The sequence below is a fragment of the Oncorhynchus nerka genome, linkage group LG28, assembly GCF_034236695.1.
Source record: "Oncorhynchus nerka isolate Pitt River linkage group LG28, Oner_Uvic_2.0, whole genome shotgun sequence".
Taxonomy (NCBI): Eukaryota; Metazoa; Chordata; class Actinopteri; order Salmoniformes; family Salmonidae; genus Oncorhynchus; species Oncorhynchus nerka.
Genome location: NC_088423.1, coordinates 42,886,118 through 42,907,655, shown reverse-complemented (window position 1 = coordinate 42,907,655; position 21,538 = coordinate 42,886,118). Strand labels below are relative to the sequence as shown.

Below are 21,538 nucleotides of genomic sequence, written 5' to 3'. Positions count from 1 at the left end.
AATTTTATGTTTTTTTGCGTTTTGGTGACTGGTTGAAATGACCGTCTACATCAAATCCAGGTGGAACATGTGTTATTAAATTCAGGCATATTCTTGATTTAATATCCAACAGCAATATTAAGTTAGGGGCCTACTCAGCTCAATCAAATATTCATTAATACAACATGAAACCTTCACTCACCTACCTATCCTCTGAGCGCAGTAACGCCCCTTTACGCAAGTGCAATAGGCCTACAACTAAACCGCGTTGAGCTTGCTGTGTTGTTTATTGTCGACATATCGGCATATGTGGGCTGCGCAGAAGGCGAGAGGCGACAGCGTGTTTCTCTTACCGGTGTCTCCTTTCAGTGACACTTCCTCACTAGGAGGTTCGTCATTTATAGTCGAAGCTTGGAGCACAGCTGGTACCTCAGGGTGTGTAATGTCACATAGGAGTTTGGATTATTTTTAAAAAATATTTTTCCAGACAGAAAAAACAAGCACATCGTCTCATTGTCCCCCGCCTAACTTTGGACGCTCAGTAGCGGGCTCTCTCTGGTCAGTGTCGCTTGCACTCGGAGGCTGGCTGTTTGTTTTGGATATGGGTGAAATCTGCTCAAGGTGCGGGCAATGACACATATAACAGAATGATGGACAAGGACGCTTTAAAAGGAATCTTCTCTCTGTCATTTGCATGGTGTTTTCTGGTTTCAGTTTCTGGAGAGGTATGTGTATCTTTCATCGTCACTGTGCGTTTTCTGTTTGCGAGGGGATATGTATTGACAACAGAAAGGTAAACAGGTGACCATAGATAACCAAATTCCTTACGATTTACATTCATTGGGAATATATAGGTAGGCTATAGACTTCGCGTAGTCTATTGGCTATATACTTTGCGTAGCCTATTGGCTATGTAACATAAACCTGTGTAATTGCAAAAGGTATGATGTGCGTGGCACCTTCTCGTGTGCCAGTAAACCCGAATTCTGAGGTTAAAACCATCCAAATTGGGCCACACATATTCACTTGAATGTATCATATTAGGCCTGCTCTACTGCTGAAGTGCATAATTACTGAGCTTTCGCTTTTATTTTTCTTCCAATTATTTTATAGTGCCCTATGTAGGCTACATTTTCATTTCACTAAGGACTTTGCTCCCAAGAAAACTTAAGAACGAGCAATAGCCTATCCTTATCAGTTTGTTTTATTGCCGGTGAAGGAAATAATTGGGACAGACTATCACCCTATCCTCAGCAATCAAACGTGGCTTGCTGTTGTCATAAGGTAACTCATCCTAAGATACTGTAAATACAGTATCACTTTGTAAAACATGTCAGATAAATGCCGAGCTTTCCTAAATGCATTTCTGAAGGCTGACTGTGTGTCCTAAATTAGCCTGCACAGTAAGCGCGCCCATCAGCTGGTTAATACAACGATACTCTAGTATGAATTCGGTTGAATTGGACCCAATTATTTTTAGTCTCCGCCAGCGATTTCATTAGATGGCGAGAAATAGTTTTGTCAAACCGCGCCATTCCTTGCGGAGGTCGTGCGTCAGAGTTATCTCATCATGCGTTTTACAGCAGTTAAAGCCATGCACACTGATGTGTGCAATACTGAACCACCATGAAAAATATAAAAACAATGGGGCAAATGCATTCAATTATATGTTCAAACTTCCTTGCAAATAGCAATTGATTCATATAGCCAATGACATTCCTGAGAGCAACATTTTTGTAAAACATGGTTCGAGGCTGTAGGCTACATCATTTTAAAGTGACAACAAAAGCACAACAAAAGAGTAAAGGCAACGGTTGTAGGTTACTTGCTTGCACTTTATAACTTTCAATGTTAAATGCTATAAATGCTTATGAAGTGTAATGTTTATGAAATGCTTATGCATGTTTACAAATAATGAAATACTAATTTAGGAATAATGTGTATAAGCTACTATTTATAAATAGTTTATTAATTCTCATTCATGAGAAATTAATTCTCATTCACATAAAGTGTTACCCATTGAAAATGGTGAATTCATTTTTAAATGGGCTAAGGAACTACTCCTCTCCTTTTCCCCAAAGAATCCTTCTATGGAGAACTCCAGCTGCCCCTGTCTCCATTAGATTGACAGATGCAATTATTAGAGTTCAACTGATTATGGCGCAGCTGTTTCCCATGCATGACAGTATTGATTTTAGTGGTGCCACAAAGTAGAACCCTTTAACTTAACCCTTCAATAATTTAATTGCTTTCTGCATAGACATTCTAAGCGATGCCACCTGCTCCCGGCCTCAGTGGTAAAATAGGAAGTAATTGAAAACAGATAGCAGAAGAGAAGAGGGATGAACATGGTTAACACAGTGTAACAATGCTTTTCACAGATCTACAGAATATTATAGATAGGTTGAGTAAAACCATATTTCTACAAGTAGGCTACAATATAATACTAGAGAGAGAAAACGTTGTTCTGTATGAAGGCTGCAAACAATCCAACAGGCTACTTATGGGATATAAGGGACTACTTATGAACAGGCTTCCATAACCTAATGTGGAAAACTTGGTCTAAATTAAATAAGCCTGCAGTTTCATATTCTGTTGTCTTTTTTTTTGCAGGTCATCTCTCAAGATGGCTACCTAAATACTATGCAGAGTGCAGGTAGACACCTCTTTTCCTCTTCCTCTTATTTCTAATAGGTCTTGATTTCATCCATCCATCATTGTGATTCTGCCAAGTCATCCAAGGATATGGATGAATGACTCAGCAGCACTAATTGAATAGCCTAAATCAGGGATGGGCAACTCCAGTCCACGGGGGCCAGACTGCTGTCACACTTCTGTTCCAGCTAACATAGCGGACTCCAATAATCAACTAATCATGATCTTCAGTTTAGAATGCAATTCATTTAATCAGCTGTGTTTGCTAGGGATGGAGAAAAAGTGTGACACCAGTGGGGTTGTTCATCCCTGGCCTAAATGAACAAATCAAATTTATTTTTCCCTTCGTACATCAGCTGATATCTCAAAGTGCTGTACAGAAACCCAGCCTAAAACCCCAAACAGCAAGCAATGCAGGTGTAGAAGCACGGTGGCTTGGTAAAACTCCCTAGAAAGGCCAAAACCTAGGAAGAAACCTAGAGATGAACCAGGCTATGAGGGGTGGCCAGTCCTCTTCTGGCTGTGCTGAGTGGAGATTATAACAGAACATGGCCAAGATGTTCAAATGTTCATAAATGACCAGCATGGTCAAATAATAATAATCACAGTAGTTGTCGAGGGTGCAGCAAGTCAGCACCTCAGGAGTAAATGTCAATTGGCTTTTCATAGCCGATCATTAAGAGTAACTCTACCACTCCTGCTGTCTCTAGAGAGTTGAAAACAGCAGGTCTGGGACAGGTAGCACGTCCGGTGAACAGGTCAGGATTCCATAGCCACAGGCAGAACAGTTGAAACTGGAGCAGCAGCACGGCCAGGTGGACTGGAGACAGCAAGGAGTCATCATGCCAGGTAGTCCTGAGGCATGATCCTAGGGCTCAGGTCCTCTGAGAGAAAGAGAGAATTAGAGAGAGCATAATTAAATTCACACAGGACACCGGATAAGACAGGAGAAGTACTCCAGATTTAACAAACTGACCCTAGCCCCACGACACATAAACTAATGCAGCATAAATACTGGAGGCTGAGACAGGAGGGGTCAGGAGACACTGTGGCCCCATCCGATGATACCACCGGACAGGGCCAAACAGGAAGGATATAACCCCACCCACTTTGCCAAAACACAGCCCCCACACCACTAGAGGGATATCTTCAACCACCAATTTACCATCCTGAGACAAGGCAATCCTGAGACAATCCTAAAACAAGGAGTATAGCCCACAAATATCTCCGCCACGGCACAACCCAAGGGGGGGCACCAACCCAGACAGGAAGATCACGTCAGTGACTCAACCCACTCAAGTGACGCACCCCTCCTAGGGACCTAGTGGTATGGTGTGGATGTGAGATGGCAAGGTGTTGATTCAGCAAAATGTCACAATTTCAGAACAAAAGCTTGAAAAAGCCCTCTATCAAAAAAGCCTCCCTCCTCTGCTAAATACGCTATTATAAGAGTAATTTGATGTCACCAGCGCTGCTGATAATCAGATGGTGATTCTAATTGAGCCTCTGAAGGTTGGGTTGATATTCAGGCAACGCTCAACTCCCTCATCAGTCTCTCTTTTGTTATTTCTCTCGCTCTCTCTTTCTGTTTAACAGTGGAGGCGGTCTGCTGGGAGTGTCGCTCTCTTTATCCACAGCCAAAAGACACATAACCAGCTCCCCTCTCCCACCCCCAAATTTGTCTAATTTTTAGGCTTTCATTTATGGAAATGAGAGTGTCCCTGATTTAAGAGCCCTGACATCATCTCTGATCGACTCTCACTCTCCAACAACCAGATGCTGTAATGTCTGGTCCTTGTCTTTGGTGAAGTTATGTTATGGGGTCTCAAAAAGTCTGGGTCTTAAAGATGGTTGTTTCCGTTTGTGGCTCAACTATAGACACCCATCGGGGATAGAATGCAAGCTATGTTAAGATACTTTAGAGCTTAGGTAAACTGGGATGGACAGTGTGACAGATTTATGACACCAACATGCATACTGAGTTTCTTGCTCTCAATACATGCATTTATATACTCACTCCCTATCTCATCCTCTGCATGGAAACAGATTATCCATGCATATACACATTCGATACAGCACATCTGCTTTCATGTGCTGGTGATGTTCCGGGTAACCTTTCGTAATAACGCTATCCATAACATTTCTGTCTCTGGCACACCCTCTTACTGTGTGAACTCTATCAAATATGTATCTCTTCCGATTATGCGATCTGAAAGGATTAGATAGGTGTAAGGAAAATTCAAAACAAATCCACCTAATCTATCAAAGAGCAAGATGGATTTATTATTTTTACCTTGCTAGAGCTATTACCATATTGCTCATACCTATCCAATCCTTTAAGATCTACATGAAGTGACCAAGGTTTGGGACATGGTGTCAATCTGGAATTGAGCAGAGTATTGCTCCTTCAAGATGTCTTTTCTCGCAGGCATCAGTCAGACACCCTCTCCAGTCTTAAGTCACTAAGCCTGTGCGAATGTGGACCAGCAGTCCCTCAAACAAACACAGACAGGGGTTAGGCCACTCACTGGGCGGGTGTAGATTTGCGAGCGATCGCTCACAGCTATGAATGTTTACCCAGCGACACCTCAAAGGACTTGCGGTCCTTAATCCACTGGTTTAGAGCGTTCAGGACGAGGAGTTTAGGTGCGTGAAGAGGATATCTTCCTTTCCTGGCTGGACCCCAGTGCCCATTTCCACTTCCCTCCAATCTCCTCGGGATTTAACACTTGGATCTAGGAGGGATGTTAGCACGTCTCCCCTTCATATCCTATACAGTACGCACACACTGATATGGCTGAGGTACTGCCACATCAGTTACACATCACAGGAAGCATGGGCCTAAAGCTAAAGATTATCTTACTTCTACTGAAGACTGACTGCTAGGCAGATAAGCGCATACATATCCCATTGAAAAGGGACTGATAATTCAGTTAGTTATAGTTGGTTCTGGATTTGCATTTAACTGACGTTCCCAAGCAACTGTCTCCATTCTTTGCATGATGTATTACCAGACATTGATCCCTTGGAAATACATGGGTTATTTATGGCTCAAGTTCAGGGCTCTGGTTTCCATTAAATGTCTGCCTCTGCATTAAACCACAGACCCTTCCCCCTGTTTTTAAAACTCAATCTGTGGACCAGATGTGTGTTTGTGTTTAATGGCCCACTCCTATTCAATGTGATGGGTCATCTTTACAAGTGGTCCCAGTGGTTCTTTAACCTGCATAGTTTAGAACGTAAGGCTGAGCTCAGGTTTTTCCGTAACGATCCCATCTCACGTTTTCTCAAAGCCAATTAGAGAATAGAGATGCAGCACTCGCAGACCCAGTTAAATGCATCTGTAATTAAAAAGCCCTGGATTACTCAGAGAATTGCATTGCAGTGAGTTTCAGTTTATCAGTACGCACTGTAGGAACTAATGGCTTATGCACTGGATTCTGGACACGAGCATCCACCCCTCTTAAGGAATAGTTGTCTACCCCAAAGTTGTATATCTATCATCAAACTATGCTTTTGACAGCATTGAGAAAATAATTGTGAGGATTTGAATTTTTAAAATAATTTTAAGACCTGTGCCTGGGGTGCATTTTAAGGACAAAAAAATTGAGATATATGCACGCACGGGCACCCATACCACCCCCCCCCCACACACACACACACACAGAGAGATGGCTGCAGTAAGGGCACAGGTTTTCAGGTTGTCTGAGAAGGTAGCCCGCCACGCTCTGTGACTCAGCAAAGCAGACCTACACAAATACTCTGGCCCCTGCACTGCAGCAACACGCTGTCAGTCTGACCAGCCAGGTGGCTCACTCCTTTACCTCTGAGAATGGAGAGAGAGGGGGAAGTGGAACCAAAAGAGAGAGAGACAAAGGAGAGGAAATTGTTTGAACTCCTGCTTGGCTTAATGTGACTTAACTATAAAACTCTGCTTTAACCCCCCTCCATCACTTCGTTTCACAAAAATGTGTATCGCTATACTGTATTAACTAAGCTTCAACAGAAGATCATTCTTTGATTAACCCCTTGTATCTGAATGTGTCTCCCCCTAGCTCCTCTGTCCTGTTCAGAAGGCTTCACTGAGCTGGGCTACTACAACGGCTCTGTGTCTCAGACTGACTCTGGCTCGCCCTGCCTGAAGTGGACAGAGTTCCCAGACTACGTCCTGCAGTACCCAGGCCGGGGGCTGGGCGACCACAGCTACTGCCGTAACCCTGACCGCGAGTCCAACCCCTGGTGCTTCTTCCGCCAGAGCTCTGGAGCCATCGGCTGGGCCTATTGCGACTGCCACCAGGGTGAGAATTTACCGACTGATACTTACTTCAAGGGAATCAATACTGCTGGGTAACTACCTGGAACCAGATGATTTGTAGTGGTGTATGAATTCCAACAAATAATTGCGAGGTATCTTTGTATCTTTGCTGTGGTTTTGGGGTGATCATGTTGCTCTGGCAGGATATCTATGCCTCTGACTATCTAGGGAACCTACAGTGCATTTGGAAAGTATTTGGACCCCTTCACTTTTTCCACATTTCTGTTACGTTACAGCCTTATTCTAAAATGGATTAAGTAAAAACATTTCCTTATCAATCTACACATAATGACAAAGCGAAAACAGGGTTTAGAAATGTTTGCAGATGTATTAAAAGTCAAAACAGATACCTTTTTTTGCATAAGTATTCAGACCCTTTGCTATGAGACTTGAAATTGAACTCAGGTGCATCCTGTTTCCATTAATCATCCTTGATGTCTCTACAACTTGGTTGGAGTCCACCTTTGGTAAATTCAATTGATTGGACATGATTTGGAAAGGCACACACACCTGTCTATATAAGGTCACACAGTTGACAGTGCATGTCAGAGCAAAAACCAAGCCATAAGGCAGAAGGAAATGTCTGTAGAGCTCCGAGAAGCTCAGATCTGGGGAAGGGTAGAAAAACATTTGTGCAGGATTGAAAGTCCCCAAAAACACAGTGACCTCCATCATTCTTAAATTCTTAAACAGGCCAAACGCCCGGGCAATTGGGGGAAGAAGGGCCTTGGTCAGCGAGGTGACCAAGAAACCGATGGTCACTCTGACAGAGCTCCAGATTTCCTCTGTGGAGATGTGGGAACCATCTCTGCAACATTCCACCAATCGGGCCTTTATGGTAGAGTGGCCAGACGGAAGCCACTCCTCACTAAAAAGGCACATGAAAGCCCACTTGGAGTTTGCCAAAATGCACCTAAAGAACTCTCAGACCATGAAAAACAAGATTCTCTCATCTGAAGAAACCAAGATTGAACTCTTTGGCCTAAATGACAGGCGTCACGTCTGGAGGAAACCATGCACCGCTCATCGCCTGGCCAATACCATCCCTACGGTAAAGCATGGTGGTGGCCTTATGCTGTGGGAATGTTTTTCAGCAGCAGGGACCGGGAGACTAGTCAGGATCAAGGGAATGATAAACGGAGCAAAGTACAGAGAGATCATTGATGAAAACCTGCTCCAGAGTGCTCAGGACCGTAAAGATTCACCTTCCAACAGGACAACGACCCTAAGCACACAGCCAAGACAATGCAGGAATGGCTTCGGGACAAGTCTCTGAATGTCCTTGAGTGGCCCAGCCAGATCCCGGACTTAAATCTGATCGAACATCTCTGGAGAGATCTGAAAATAGCTGTACAGCAATACTGTAATCGGTGCCAAAGGTCCTTCAACAAAGTACTGAGTAAAGGGTCTGAATACTTATGTAAATGTAATTTTTCAGTTTTAAAACAATTTTTTTACCTGTTTTTGCTTCGTCATTATGGTGTTTTCAGAGTAGGTTGATGAGGGGAAAAAAACGATTTAATCGATTTTAGAATAAGGCTGTAACGTTACAAAATGCGGAAAAAGTGAAGTCTGAATTCCTCCCGAATGCACTGTATGTGCCTGTCTGCTTGTGTCTCTCAATCTGTTGGCGCCCCATAATTTTTCTGTATGTCTGTCAGTTGGCTCCTCCCACTGTGTTTCCCACCTATCCATTAGGCAGCTGATATTGTTCTCTCTGTGACTCCCACCCCCCTTTAGTAGTGTAAAGGCATCCACATACTGTCCATCGGTTCGGTTTGCTCCTAGCAGAACTCGGTCAAGTGAATGTCTGTGCTCGCATACTCCCTAAAGACCTTTGTTAAAAAACAAGAAAAATGCTTGAAAAAAAAATCAAGAAATCTCAAATTAGTTAAGACTTTTTTTTGCTTAGTCTTGCAATTTTAAATCTAGCTAAGATGTTTGGTGCAGTACTTCTCAAGTGAAAAAATGTGCATGAAAACTAGTGCACTGCAGACAGTAGGGCCTTGCTGCTGCTGTGCTCCCCCTCGTTGAATGACAGCAAACACTTCATTGAAGAATCCCATCCATAGTTCCCACCCCTACTGTTGACCAATCACAGATGAAGGGGCGTAGACTTCGGCTACCGAACTTCGACTTGCCTCAAGAACAAAAAAATGTTGTGTGCACGAATGGCCTGAAGAAAAACCCTACCGAACACCAAAACGTCAAACGGTTTCATAATATATGCTCAAACTGTTTAGACTGGGAAGCATGTGTCAGCCTTTACCCTGCGTGTCCATTAGCCAACCGTCTGTCTTTGTACTGGTCTGTCAGCACCTTGCTTGTATGTAGATATCCCCGTGTTGAAATATCTGTGTTTGCTGTCATTATCTGTCTGCCTCTTTTTAACTCTCCCAAGTTCTCTCTTTGAAACGGTTAACCTTTCTCAGGGTTTGTAGGCGATTTGACTTAGGTTATGTGTGTGAATGCGTGTGTGTTTGTCAAGTTGGAATAGGTAAGTGTTGCAAGACCCACAAACCAAGGATAATCTATACAATTATCCTGAGATAATCACACCTGTTGGATTCATGGTTGACTTGGTAGCACTTTGTCGGTCTACCTGTTTCTGGTGGGTGTGAGAGGGAGATGTCCCACCTGTCATTTCAAATGATTTCACAATCTCTGGTGCTGTTCCATATCTTAATGCCTTCTCTCCTCTCCAGGAGCTGCCAGGTTGGTAGGTGGGTCCTCCCCTCAGAGCGGGCGTCTGGAGGTATACCTAAATGGCCAGTGGGGGGCGGTATGTGACACACACTGGACCGACCGCGATGCCAGTGTGATCTGCAAACAGCTTGGACTGGGGTGAGAGCTACTGCCATACTTGTATCACTGCTTTGTGTGTGTGTCATCCTATCCTCCACTCCTGACTGTCCACCGGTCTTTCTCTCTCTGTCCATCCTGTCTTTCTGTCTGCAGTGAGATCGGCACGGCCCTCCAGCACTCCTACTTCGGGCCCGGCTCTGGACTCTTCCACTATGAACGCCTTGGCTGCCGTGGCAACGAAAACACTCTGTTGGATTGCAGGAGTCGGAAGTTTGTCACCAGCGACTGTAACCATGGAAACGAAGCGGGGGTGGTGTGTGCTGCACCTGAAGGTGAGGCTGGAGATTTCAAAACATCCATGGGGATAAAGCATAGATTTCTCACAAGTGCTACACATACAGTATAAATGTAGTACATTTTACTTTACATGTGTACTAGGCCTACCAGTAGAGTTATCTAAAGTTGTGAAGAGCCACTTCCCCTTTTTGAGTAAGACAGTGACAGAGAGAGACTGTGTACCCTCTCTCTTAGAGTTTCACTGTCCTTATCCCACCTCAGTCAGAGCTGCTGCACCAGTTTGAGATTTGTGGCTAAGATTCATCTCCATAACACAAACACTGCAAGGCTAGAACAAGAACAGTCTCTTCTGAGCAGCACGGCCAAGAGGGAGCTGATGTTGCCTGCCTAGTCATTCACGTAGCTTTTAGAGCTCTCTGAGGCTGCCAGCTCTCACGGCTTCTACAGCACTCGTGTCATAGCGTCCCAAAGGGGCATAATGAACTACAACAGGGGTGTGTGTGTTTGTTTGTGTGCCTCTGCGTGTGTGTTAGGAGGGTAGAGAGAGGGGTGCCCAGAGGAGCAGGCCCTGGTGATATATTTAGTGTGATGCAGTGAATTATTCAGTCTGGAACATTATGAGGGAAAGAGCTATCTGCGAGCCCTGAGCCCCTGTCAACCCACCTACCCCAAACAACCCCCCCACCTCCTCAACTTCTCTGCCAGGGCTGCTCACATACTCCGATTGCATAACTGATCCACCCCCCTTTCCTGCTCCCTGCATCCCGCACATACTTATACTTGCTGTAGTTTCAAATGACATGCCGGAGCTTTGAACCAAACTGAGTCAGGGTTAGGGGTCACAGCATTCCAACAGTTCTGTGGTTCAGATCACTTTATTTATCATGGCACTGGGCACGAGGTTATTTACATTTGCATTCATCAAGGAAACCATAAGTGGACAAGTAGATAACTTAGAAGACCGGTGGTTTCTATTGTAACATGATGCCAACATGTTCTGCCAGGTAACTACTTTCTGTTGTCTTTTTCAGGCAATGGCGCCCCCTTGAGGTTGGTAGGTGGCATGGAGGACTTCGAGGGTCGTGTGGAGGTGTACCATGATGGGAGGTGGGGCACCATCTGTGATGACCAGTGGGATGACATCGATGCTGAGGTGGTCTGTCGGCAGCTGGGACTGGGGTGAGCAGCACTGGGGTTCTGATGGCTCAGGAGCATGGTGCTTGACTTGCAGGTAGCTTATGGGTTATTAATGTGATCCCCTCCACTAAATGTGACTCAGTTCCTATGCAGGTAAAAACTAGAGGTGAAGCCCTATCAGTGGTAGCAAGGGTTCCCAGGCATGAAGTTGCCCACCAACCAAGGCTCTCTGCACTCCACAAAGCTGGATGCAATCCTGCTTGGATAGCCTTATTTACACTGCTACATTCCCACTGAGTGAACTATATTAATATAGATGAACGGAGAGCATGCATTTTTGATGGCCTACAGTGTTTTGGGTTGTTGCTCTGCTGGAGAGGAGCCAGCTGATCCAGATTATTCAGATGTCATCGTTGCTCTTAGCAGATCACCCACATGTAGTCACGCACACAAAATGAGTGGCTTACAGTACGTTTGATTTATTTATTTTATTGAACCATTATTTAACTAGGCAAGTTAGTTGAGAACAAATTCTTATTTACAATGATGGCCTACCAAAAGGCCTCCTGCGGGGATGGGGGCTGGGATTTAAAAAAATAAATATATATAATATAAATATAGGACAAAACACACATGACAAGAGAGACCGAAGACAACAACATAGCAAGGCAGCAACACATGACAACACACCATGGTAGCAACACAACATGGTAGCAGCACAAAACATGGTACAAACATTATTGGGCACAGACAACAGCACAAAGGACAACAATACGCAAAGCAGCCACAACCGTCAGTAAGAATGTCCATGATTGAGTCTTTGAATGAAGAGATTGAGATAAAACGTCCGTTCAAGTCACTAGCTGCAGCAGACTGAAAAGAGAAGCGACCCAGGGATGTGTGTGCTATGGGGACCTTTAACAGAATGTGACTAGCAGAACGGGTATTGTATGTGGAGGATGAGGGCTGCAGTAGATATCTCAGATAGGGGGGGAGTGAGGCTAAGAGGGTTTTATAAATAAGCATTAACCAGTGGGTCTTGCAACAGGTATACAGAGATGACCAGTTTACAGAGGAGTATAGAGTGCAGTGATGTGTCCTATAAGGAGCATTAGTGGCAAATCGGACGGCCGAATGGTAAAGAAAATCAGATCTATAAATGATGTCTCCGTTAACTAGCATGGGTAGGATGGTCATCTGAATCAGGGTTAGTTTGGCAGCTGGGGTGAAAGAGGAGCGATTACTTTAAATGAAACCAAGTGTTGATTTAACTTTAGCCTGCAGCTTGATATGTGCTGAGAGAAGGACAGTGTAGCCAGACTCCCAAGCTCTAAACCCTCAGAGGTAGTAATCACACCTGTGGGGAGAGGGGCATTCTTCTTACCAAACCACATTACCTTTGATTTGGAGATGTTCAGAACCAAGTTAAGGGTAGAAAATGCTTGTTGGACACTAAGAAAACCTTATAGAGCATTTAATACAATCTGGGAAGGGGCCAGCTGAGTATAAGACTGTATCATCTGCATATAAATGGATGAGAGAGCTTACTACTGCCTCAGCTATGTTGTTGATGTAAAATGAGAAGAACGTGGGGCTTAGGATCGAGCCTTGGGGTACTCCCTTGGTGACAGGCAGTGGCTGAGACAGCAGATTTTCTGCGAGAGGCAGTTAGAAAACCAGGCCAAAGAACCCTCAGACACCAATACTCCTTAGACGGCCCACAAGAATGTAATGGTCGACCGTATCAAAAACTTTGGCCAAGTCAATAAAAATAGCAGCACAACATTGCTTAGAATAAAGGGCAATGGTGACATCATTGAGGACCTTTAAGGTTGCAGTGACACATCCATAACCTGAGCGGAAACCAGATTGCATACCCGAGATAATACGATAGACATCAACAAAGCCAGTCAGTGATTTAAAGAGCTCAGCCATGTGCTTCTTGTCAGTAACATCCACATCATCAACATTAAGGTACATGGGCAGCTGTGGGGGGGGGGGGGGTATTCTTCAGGTCTTTAACCATTTTCCAGAACATCTTGGGGTTAGACCCAGAGAGAGAGAACTCCTTAAAGTAACTAACTTTGGCCTTCCTGATCGCCTGAGTGCACTTATTTCTCATTTGCCTGAATGAGAGCCAGTCAGCCTGAGTATGCGTGTGCCGAGCCTTTCGCCAAATGCAATTCTTGAGGTGGAGTAACTCTGCAAGATCACGGTCGAACCAGAGGCTCAACCTGTTTTTAATTCTCATTATCTTTATGGGGGCGTGTTTGTTAACAATACCACAGAAAATATAAAAAATGAAAGGCCAAGCGTCCTCGACAGAGACGATCAAGCTGATTCTATACCATTTTACAGAGGCCAGTTCATGACAATGCTTGCTCATTTTTTTTTTAGCAAGCGTCTATGACAAATCAGGACAGGTCGTTTCACTGAGCAGGCCTTACGGACGGACACAAGCTGTAAAACAGTGATTACTAAGGTCATTACAGAAAACACCAGACTGATACCTATCAGGAATATTTGTGAGGATGACATCGAGGAGAGTAGCCTTTTCTGGGTGTTTGGAGTCATACCTTGTGGGATTGGTAATAATCTGAGAAAGATTTGGGGAGTCCCATTGCTTTAGGACTTGGTCAGATAGTTTAAGCATGTCCCAGTTTAGGTCACCTGGCAGGACAAAGAGAGAGAGAGAGAGCTTTAGGGCAGGTAGGGTATATGCCGGTGCTGATGGAGGATGATAGCACCCAGCAACAGTCAACAAATAGTTATTTGAAAGTTTAATGTGTAAAACCAGCAAATCAAATTGTTTGGGGACAGACCTGGTGGAGACAACAGAGCACTGAAGGTGACCCTTGGTAAAAAACTGCCACTCCCCCACCTTTGGAAGATCTGTCTTGCTGAAAAAGGTTATAACCAGAAAGGTTAACATCAGTATTTAAAACAAACACTCTTCTTTAACCACGTCTCAGTAATGAGCAACACATCTGGATTGAAGCTGTGAACCCACACTTTCAATTGATCCATTTGAGGTAATAAGCGTCTAGTGTTAACATGCAGAGAACCCAGGCTTTTACGAGAGCAGAAATCAGTGAAGCAGATAGTGTCAGAATTGGGGCTAGCAACTGTAGATGGGCCAGGGTGTACATGCACATTTCCAGATACCATCAACAGTAATACAATCAAGGCACGGCAGAGAACAGGGAGAGCTCTGCAGTGCTGATTTATGACATCTGCATCAGATGGCACCAAGATCATATTGTACAGCAATTTCATCAGGTAACATGAATACAAAGCCAGCGAGAGGTGGTTAGAATAGGATGTTAGGCCAAAAGTCTGTGTAACCTATAGAGAGTCAGAGTCCCGAGTGTGGGAACAAACAGTCTGTCCCACAGTTGGGAAAAGAAAGTTCGTAGTAAACAAAGCATACAGGAATCATGAGGCAAATAGCAAAATGTTCTATATTTAATTTTTTCTTGTGTGACTTGAGGCTAGCCATGGTAAGTTCAGAGTCACTCGCCCCAACAGTGCGTGTGTAGAAAGAGTGGATAAACAAAAAAGCAAAGTGGATCGGTCTCAGGACACTTTTCAGATATTCCACGGGTCATTAATAATTCATTTCTCAATTATACTGACTATATTTGGTGTGCATGAGTGTTGAAACAGGGACTGGGGTTTTTGTGCCATGTAAATGTGTTTCTCTGCTCTGTAAGTGCATGTTTTTGTGCTCTGTAAATGTGTTTCTCTGCTCTGTAAGTGCATGTTTTTGTGCTCTGTACAGTACCCTTAAGGCCTGTTAACTTGGTGGGAATACATTTATATGTGTACATTTGAAAGACCCTTGAGTGGTTGCCATATATTGTTACCATGTTGTCCATATATGGTGTTTGTATTTCTTGTGTGAGTTAGTCATATGGTCATTGCGTATGCCTGTGTGTGTGTCCACTCAGGGGTGTACCGAAGGCTTGGACGTGGGCTCACTTTGGCCAGGGCTCTGGTCCCATCCTCCTGGACGGGGTGCAGTGTACAGGCAACGAGCTCTCCCTGGAGGAGTGTCCCCACAACAACTGGCAACAACACAACTGTGACCACATGGAGGATGCTGGCGTGTCCTGTAACCCATATACAGGTCAGGAGTCAGGACAGGAACGCTATGTGTATGTAAACACCCAGAACATTACACATATTTGTGTGCAAAACACATACACACTGTTTCAAACACACACCGTGTTGCAGATGGTGTAGTACGGCTGGTGGGGTCTGACAGTCCCTGGGAAGGTCGTCTGGAGGTGTACCACTCTGGGGACTGGGGTACGGTGTGTGACGACAACTGGACTGAGCACCACGCACAAGTGGTGTGTAGACAGCTGGGCTTCAGGTGGGTCTACAGGAGTCCTTTTATGTACAAATACAATCTGAACATGGGAATTAGGTGTATCTGTATTAATAGTGTCGTGATATTGTCATAATAGTGTAGTGATACTGTAGTAATGGCGTATTTTGTCCAGCAGAGGGCGTGCAGAGGTGACATCAGACTGGCTGTACGGAGACGGCACAGGGCTGATCCTGCTGGATGAGGTGCAGTGTAAAGGCTCAGAGGCCACCCTGCTTGCCTGCGGGCACGCCGAGTGGGGTCGCCATGATTGCTCCCACAGCGAGGACGTAGGGGTGCGCTGTGAGAGGGGGGGAGAGACCAATGAGGTGCCAGGGTTGCCACGCATCGCAGGTAGGCCAACTAACTGTATCCACTGAGATCACATAAGAAATCAAATCAAAGTTCCTATCTCCATATCTCTGTTAATGTCTTATCTTCTCTGGTGAATATTGCCAAGAAAATTCAAATCCATACATTGCGGTTTATGGTGGTTCTCTGTTCTGGTCCCAGGCCCTCTGGTGCGACTGGTTGCTGGAGAGAGCCGGAAGGAGGGGCGTGTGGAGGTGTTTCTGAACGGCCAATGGGGGAGCGTGTGTGATGACGGCTGGAATGACGTCAATGCTGCGGTGGTCTGCAGGCAGTTGGGATTTGTGTAAATATGGATTATCTCGCTCATATTTCTCCCTGTTAATGTATCATATCCTTTCCCTCATCTGTGGTATACCTCATACCTCAAAGTCAAGTATGTGGTTAGACACCTGGGGTTTCCCTGTCTCTGAGTGATCAACTCTTACTTTAACTGCCATTCAGGAGATTGGGACATTTTGAGATGTACTTTTCCCTTGTATCTTCCTCAGTGGGGTGTCGAAGGCTCGCTCCATGGCATATTTTGGAGCAGGCAAGGGCCCCATCCACCTGGACAATGTGAGGTGCATGGGGGCTGAGGTGTCCCTGGGGGAGTGTCCGGCCGAGGGAGAGGACGCCCATGACTGCAAGCACAGCGAAGATGCAGGGGTCATCTGTGACTACGTCCCCGAGCCGGTGGGAGATGGCGCCATAATAACGCAGACCTGCGGCATGAGGCCAAACACACAGCGCCGCAGGAGGAGGATAATTGGAGGGGACAAGTCAATCAGGTACACTGTTTGCACATACAAAGGGTTATATTACTTTGTATCACTGCATAGATACTGTATATGCAAACACATTGCACAAGTCAAATGATCACATCAAGTCATCCATGATCTATTTCTACATATGTTCTCTCTCCTCCCCTGGTTGTGCTGTGTTAGGGGGGACTGGCCATGGCAGGTGTCTCTGTGGCTCAAGTCCCAGTCCAAAGGGAACCATCCACTGTGTGGAGCCACGCTCATCAACTCCTGCTGGGTCCTGACTGCTGCACACTGCTTCAAGAGGTGGGACACAGAGACGTCTAGTGTCCAATGATGGAATGGCAGTGACTACGTTCTAAAAATGACATGTGTCACACATACAATAAATGATCTATCAAGAAGATTGTCTATGTCAATAATTATATAAAGTATTCTTAGTAAGAGATTGACACGCCACTGATAAGTGAAACTTTCTTAAGTCGCTGTCTTGATCTTTTCAGCTTGGCTTCTTTTCAGTCTGGCTTCTTTTCAGCTTGGCTTCAACTTCCTCAGACCTTGATTTCCTGTCCTCTTCTTTTTCGTCCTATCTCTCCCTCTCTTAGGTTTGGCGGGGACCCATCGCGCTACGTGCTGCGACTGGGTGACTACCACACGGAGGAGAGGGATGACTTTGAGCGCAGCCTGTCCCCGGAGCGCATCATCATTCACAGGAAGTACCACAGCCAGGGCTGGGAGTATGACATTGCCCTGCTTAGACTGAAGGGCACCGAAGGCAACTGTGTGGCTTTTAACCCTCATACCAACTCAGCCTGCCTCCCTGCGCCTGGCAGCAAGTGGGGGAAGAGGCCAGCCGCCTGTGTCATCACAGGGTGGGGCATCACAGGTGCTGAACATGAGCCTCTCTGTTATAGACAGTTCCTTTTGTGTTTATATTGGAATCAGCCATTTGATCTGTTCATTGCTTGATATTTTATGTTAGAGCATTTCCATGGATTTTGCCTCCCTCTCTCTTATCTCTCTGTTCATCCCTCACTTTCTCATTCTCGCTCTCTCTTTCTCAGACTCTGAATACTCCCGTACCCTGCTGCAGGCCTGGGTTCCCCTGCTGCCCTCCTGGAAGTGTAAGAAGCGATACGGCGAGCGCTATACCAGCCGCATGCTGTGTGCGGGCAGCCTGTCGGACCGTCGGCGCGTGGACAGTTGCCAGGGTGACAGCGGTGGTCCCCTGGTGTGTCAGGGAGAGGGGGGCCGCTGGGTGCTGACGGGGGTCATCTCCTGGGGTCATGGCTGTGGTGACCCCTCCTTCCCTGGGGTGTACACGCGGGTCAGCAGGTTCCTGCGCTGGATTGACCAAGTCACCAACAACCCTCCAAGGATCTGATGCTGCCACTGTGCCATTGGACAGCTCACGTTATCATATGACTTTGGGGAGGTGGGGGGATTAAAGGCGCAGTGACCGGTTAGAGAGGGTTACCACATCCGGGTATCTGCTCATGGTCTCACTCATAAAGTTGCACATCCAGCAGAGTGCTTTTAAGTCACTTTTTGTTTTGCATACACTTGGAGAAGCCTGTATGGCATTGTGCATTCTTGGTTGTGTGGAAATACCACTTTGATGAGAGCATTTAATGCATCAATGGTTCAATTATGAGAGCCAGACTGCATAGGTGAATGACATTGCACTAGAATGCATGCCATAGTATCACACTGCGACACCTGTGAAAAGCCAATTAATGGTGCCAATGGGAGTAAGTCTAGTCAGAAGCATTAGGTGGAGTATCATTAAGGTACAATATTGTATATTTACAGTACATATGGCTTCTAAATTAATAATTGTTTCATGAACATTCCGGTTGTGCATGCATTTTAACTTATGCCTATGCTAATGTGCTCCACTCTTGATTGAAACAATTGGCCAAATTGGTCAGCTTACAGATCGCTGGTTTAGATCATATGAGAGGCATGAGTGGGCCTTTATGAGGCTCTGTATATGTGGCAATGATGACATGGCTTCTCACAAAGGCTTAAATGATGTCTGCCTGTTTGCCTGCCCACATACAGTATCCATCTGTCAACCAATTTCTGTTAAAAAGCTGCACTTTCCTATCAGCATTATGTGAAGCCAGAGGGGGCGGGGTGAGTGTGTGTGTGCAAGCATGTGAGTGTGTGTTTACATGTATTGTGTGCACTGTCAATTTATTTTTCATACATCATCTCAATTCTATACCATATCTTTGAGTTTGTCTCAAGTTGCAGTGCAATTCCCAAATGATCCATGCAATCTTCTCATCATTCTTATAGTTTGACAAACATGAACACATCTTACATACTCACCAAGCCTATACAGTGCAGACGTAACATGGTCACATGCCACTCTGATTTTGAAACGCTCATACTGAGTAGATGTCTAAGCTTCATGTGGTTATTACTAACGCAAAATTACAACTACTAGGAAACAAAACGAACGACTCCCTAATACCCCCTGTACACTTGCTGAAATGTTTGTTTACAGTTTCCACTGAACGTTCAAACCTTATTTTGTTATATGGGGCTTTAAGTCACATGACTGCATGTTTCCAATTGTCACTGAACAACTATTTATTTTGTGATATTTTCTTAAACTTTTTTCAGACTCTCGCTCCTGCCACTGTTGCTTTTTCATTGAAGGATTTTTATTCAACTCCAGAATGCTATAGGTCTACTGTACTAGAGGTCGACTGATTATGATTTTTCAACGCCGATACCGATTATTGGAGGACCAAAAAGAGCCGATACCGATTAATAGGTCATTTAAAAAAGAAATATATCTGTAATAATGACAATTACAACAATACTGAATGAACACTTATTTTAACTTAATATAATACATCAATAAAATAAATTTAGCCTCAAATAAATAATGAAACATGTTCAATTTAGTTTAAATAATGCAAAAACAAAGTGTTGGAGAAGAAAGTAAAAGTGCAATATGTGCCATGTAAAAAAGCTAACGTTTAAGTTGCTTGCTCAGAACATGAGCACATATGAAAGCTGCTGGTTCCTTTTAACATGATTCTTCAATATTCCCAGGTAAGAAGTTTTAGGTTGTAGTTATTTTAGCAATTATAGGACTATTTCTCGCTATACCATTTGTATTTCATATACCTTTGACTATTGGATGTTCTTATAGGCACTTTAGTATTGCCAGTGTAACAGTATAGCTTCCGTCCCTCTCCTCGCCCCTACCTGGGCTCGAACCAGGAACACATCGACAACAGCCAACCTCGAAGCAGCGTTACCCATGCAGAGCAAGGGAACAACTACTCCAAGTCTCAGAGCGAGTGACGTCACCAATTGAAATGCTATTAGCGCGCACCCCACTAATCAGCTAGCCATTTCACATCGGTTACACCAGCCTAATCTCGGGAGTTGATTGGCTTGAAGTCAGAAACAGCGCAATGCTTGAAGCACAGCGAAGAGCTGCTGGCAAACACACGAAAGTGCTGTTTGAATGAATGCTTACGAACCTGCTGGTGCCTACCATCACTCAGTCAGACTGCTCTATCAAATCATAGACTTAATTATAACATAACACACAGAAATACGAGCCTTTAATGCTAGCTAGCAACTTACCTTGGTTTCTTGCTGACCTCGCGTAACAGGTAGTCAGCCTGCCACGCAGGCTCCTAGTGGAGTGCAATGTAAGGCAGGTGGTTAGAGCGTTGGACAATTAACCGGAAGTTTGCAAAAACGAATCCCCGAATCCCTGCGCTGACAAGATAAGAATCTGTCGTTCTGCCCCTGAACAAGGCAGTTAACCCACCGTTCCTAGGCCGTCAAGGAAAATAAGAATGTGTTCTTAACTGACTTGCCTAGTTAAATAAATAAAAATATATTTAAAAAATAGGCAAATCGGTGTCCAAAAATACTGATTACCGATTGTTATGAAAACTTGAAATCGGCCCTAATTAATCGGCCATTCCGATTAATCGGTCGACCTCTATACTGTACACACCTCTCTTCATACATATCCTGTAAGTACTCTGTATAAAATACCTTGAATGTTAAGGTGAATATATATATAATGTGTTCTTGAGTGGTGCCATTAAATATCTGAGTCACTCTTGTGTTTCATTACTATTATGTTGCTCCAATATTACTCATCCTGCTCAGCACATCAGAATTACAGCTCTAATGACAATTTTCCATGTGCTTGTCTTATTCATCATGACATTTTCCTGTAGGCTACTTTGTCTTGAAGGCATCTTGGGTATTGGCAGATTGCAAAGGTTTCAGCACATGGAAAATTATGTCATACTTTTAGGATCATGCTGACCAATTGAATTGCAACCTGAAACCCCCTCCTGTACTTTACTCTTATATAGTGTTTCAAGAGAAGTCAGAAAATAGTGCTGCAAAAAAAACATTGTTTTACAATATGTCAGTGCTGTGTTTGCAGATCAAACTGTAATAATAGCTGAATGGGATTCTGCCCAAGATTGGTGGTGCTTAATTGCTACACGTTCACATTTGGTGCACAATTGCAATACTACCTGCACAAGAGTAATCATTGATGTTGACAGAAGTAAACTCTCCTAAACTAAGCTGGCACTCTGGTTCTTATCCCATGAGGCAAACCTGGCAAGGAGCAGGCCCATTGAGCGATCTGAACTTTCTTGCTTTGTGCCTAAAATGTGTCACTGTCCCGAATCGAACATTTTTGAGGAACTTGTTCTCAACTAGCCTACCTGGTTAAATAAAGGTGAAATAAAAAAAGTGTTTAAAAAAGGAGGGAAAACACTGATATGCTACAATGACAGAATGAAATGGAAACAAACTGACATCAAACCGCCTATATTTTTTTCTGAATTGCTTAAGAGACAT

General features: G+C 44.4%; 1 protein-coding gene across 1 annotated transcript; it reads left to right on the top strand.

The window, feature by feature from the left end:
• The first annotated feature begins 288 nt into the window (after window positions 1-288).
• Window positions 289-20,776, top strand: LOC115113240 (neurotrypsin-like). The gene is made up of 14 exons (XM_029640680.2): window positions 289-704; window positions 2,593-2,635; window positions 6,690-6,932; window positions 9,655-9,793; window positions 9,908-10,086; window positions 11,083-11,230; window positions 15,139-15,317; window positions 15,425-15,566; window positions 15,700-15,914; window positions 16,074-16,215; window positions 16,421-16,699; window positions 16,856-16,978; window positions 17,278-17,558; window positions 17,737-20,776. The coding sequence occupies exons 1-14, from the start codon at window positions 627-629 to the stop codon at window positions 18,054-18,056; spliced, it is 2,511 nt and encodes an 836-aa protein (XP_029496540.1). The 5' UTR covers window positions 289-626; the 3' UTR covers window positions 18,057-20,776.
• The last annotated feature ends 762 nt before the right edge of the window (window positions 20,777-21,538 follow it).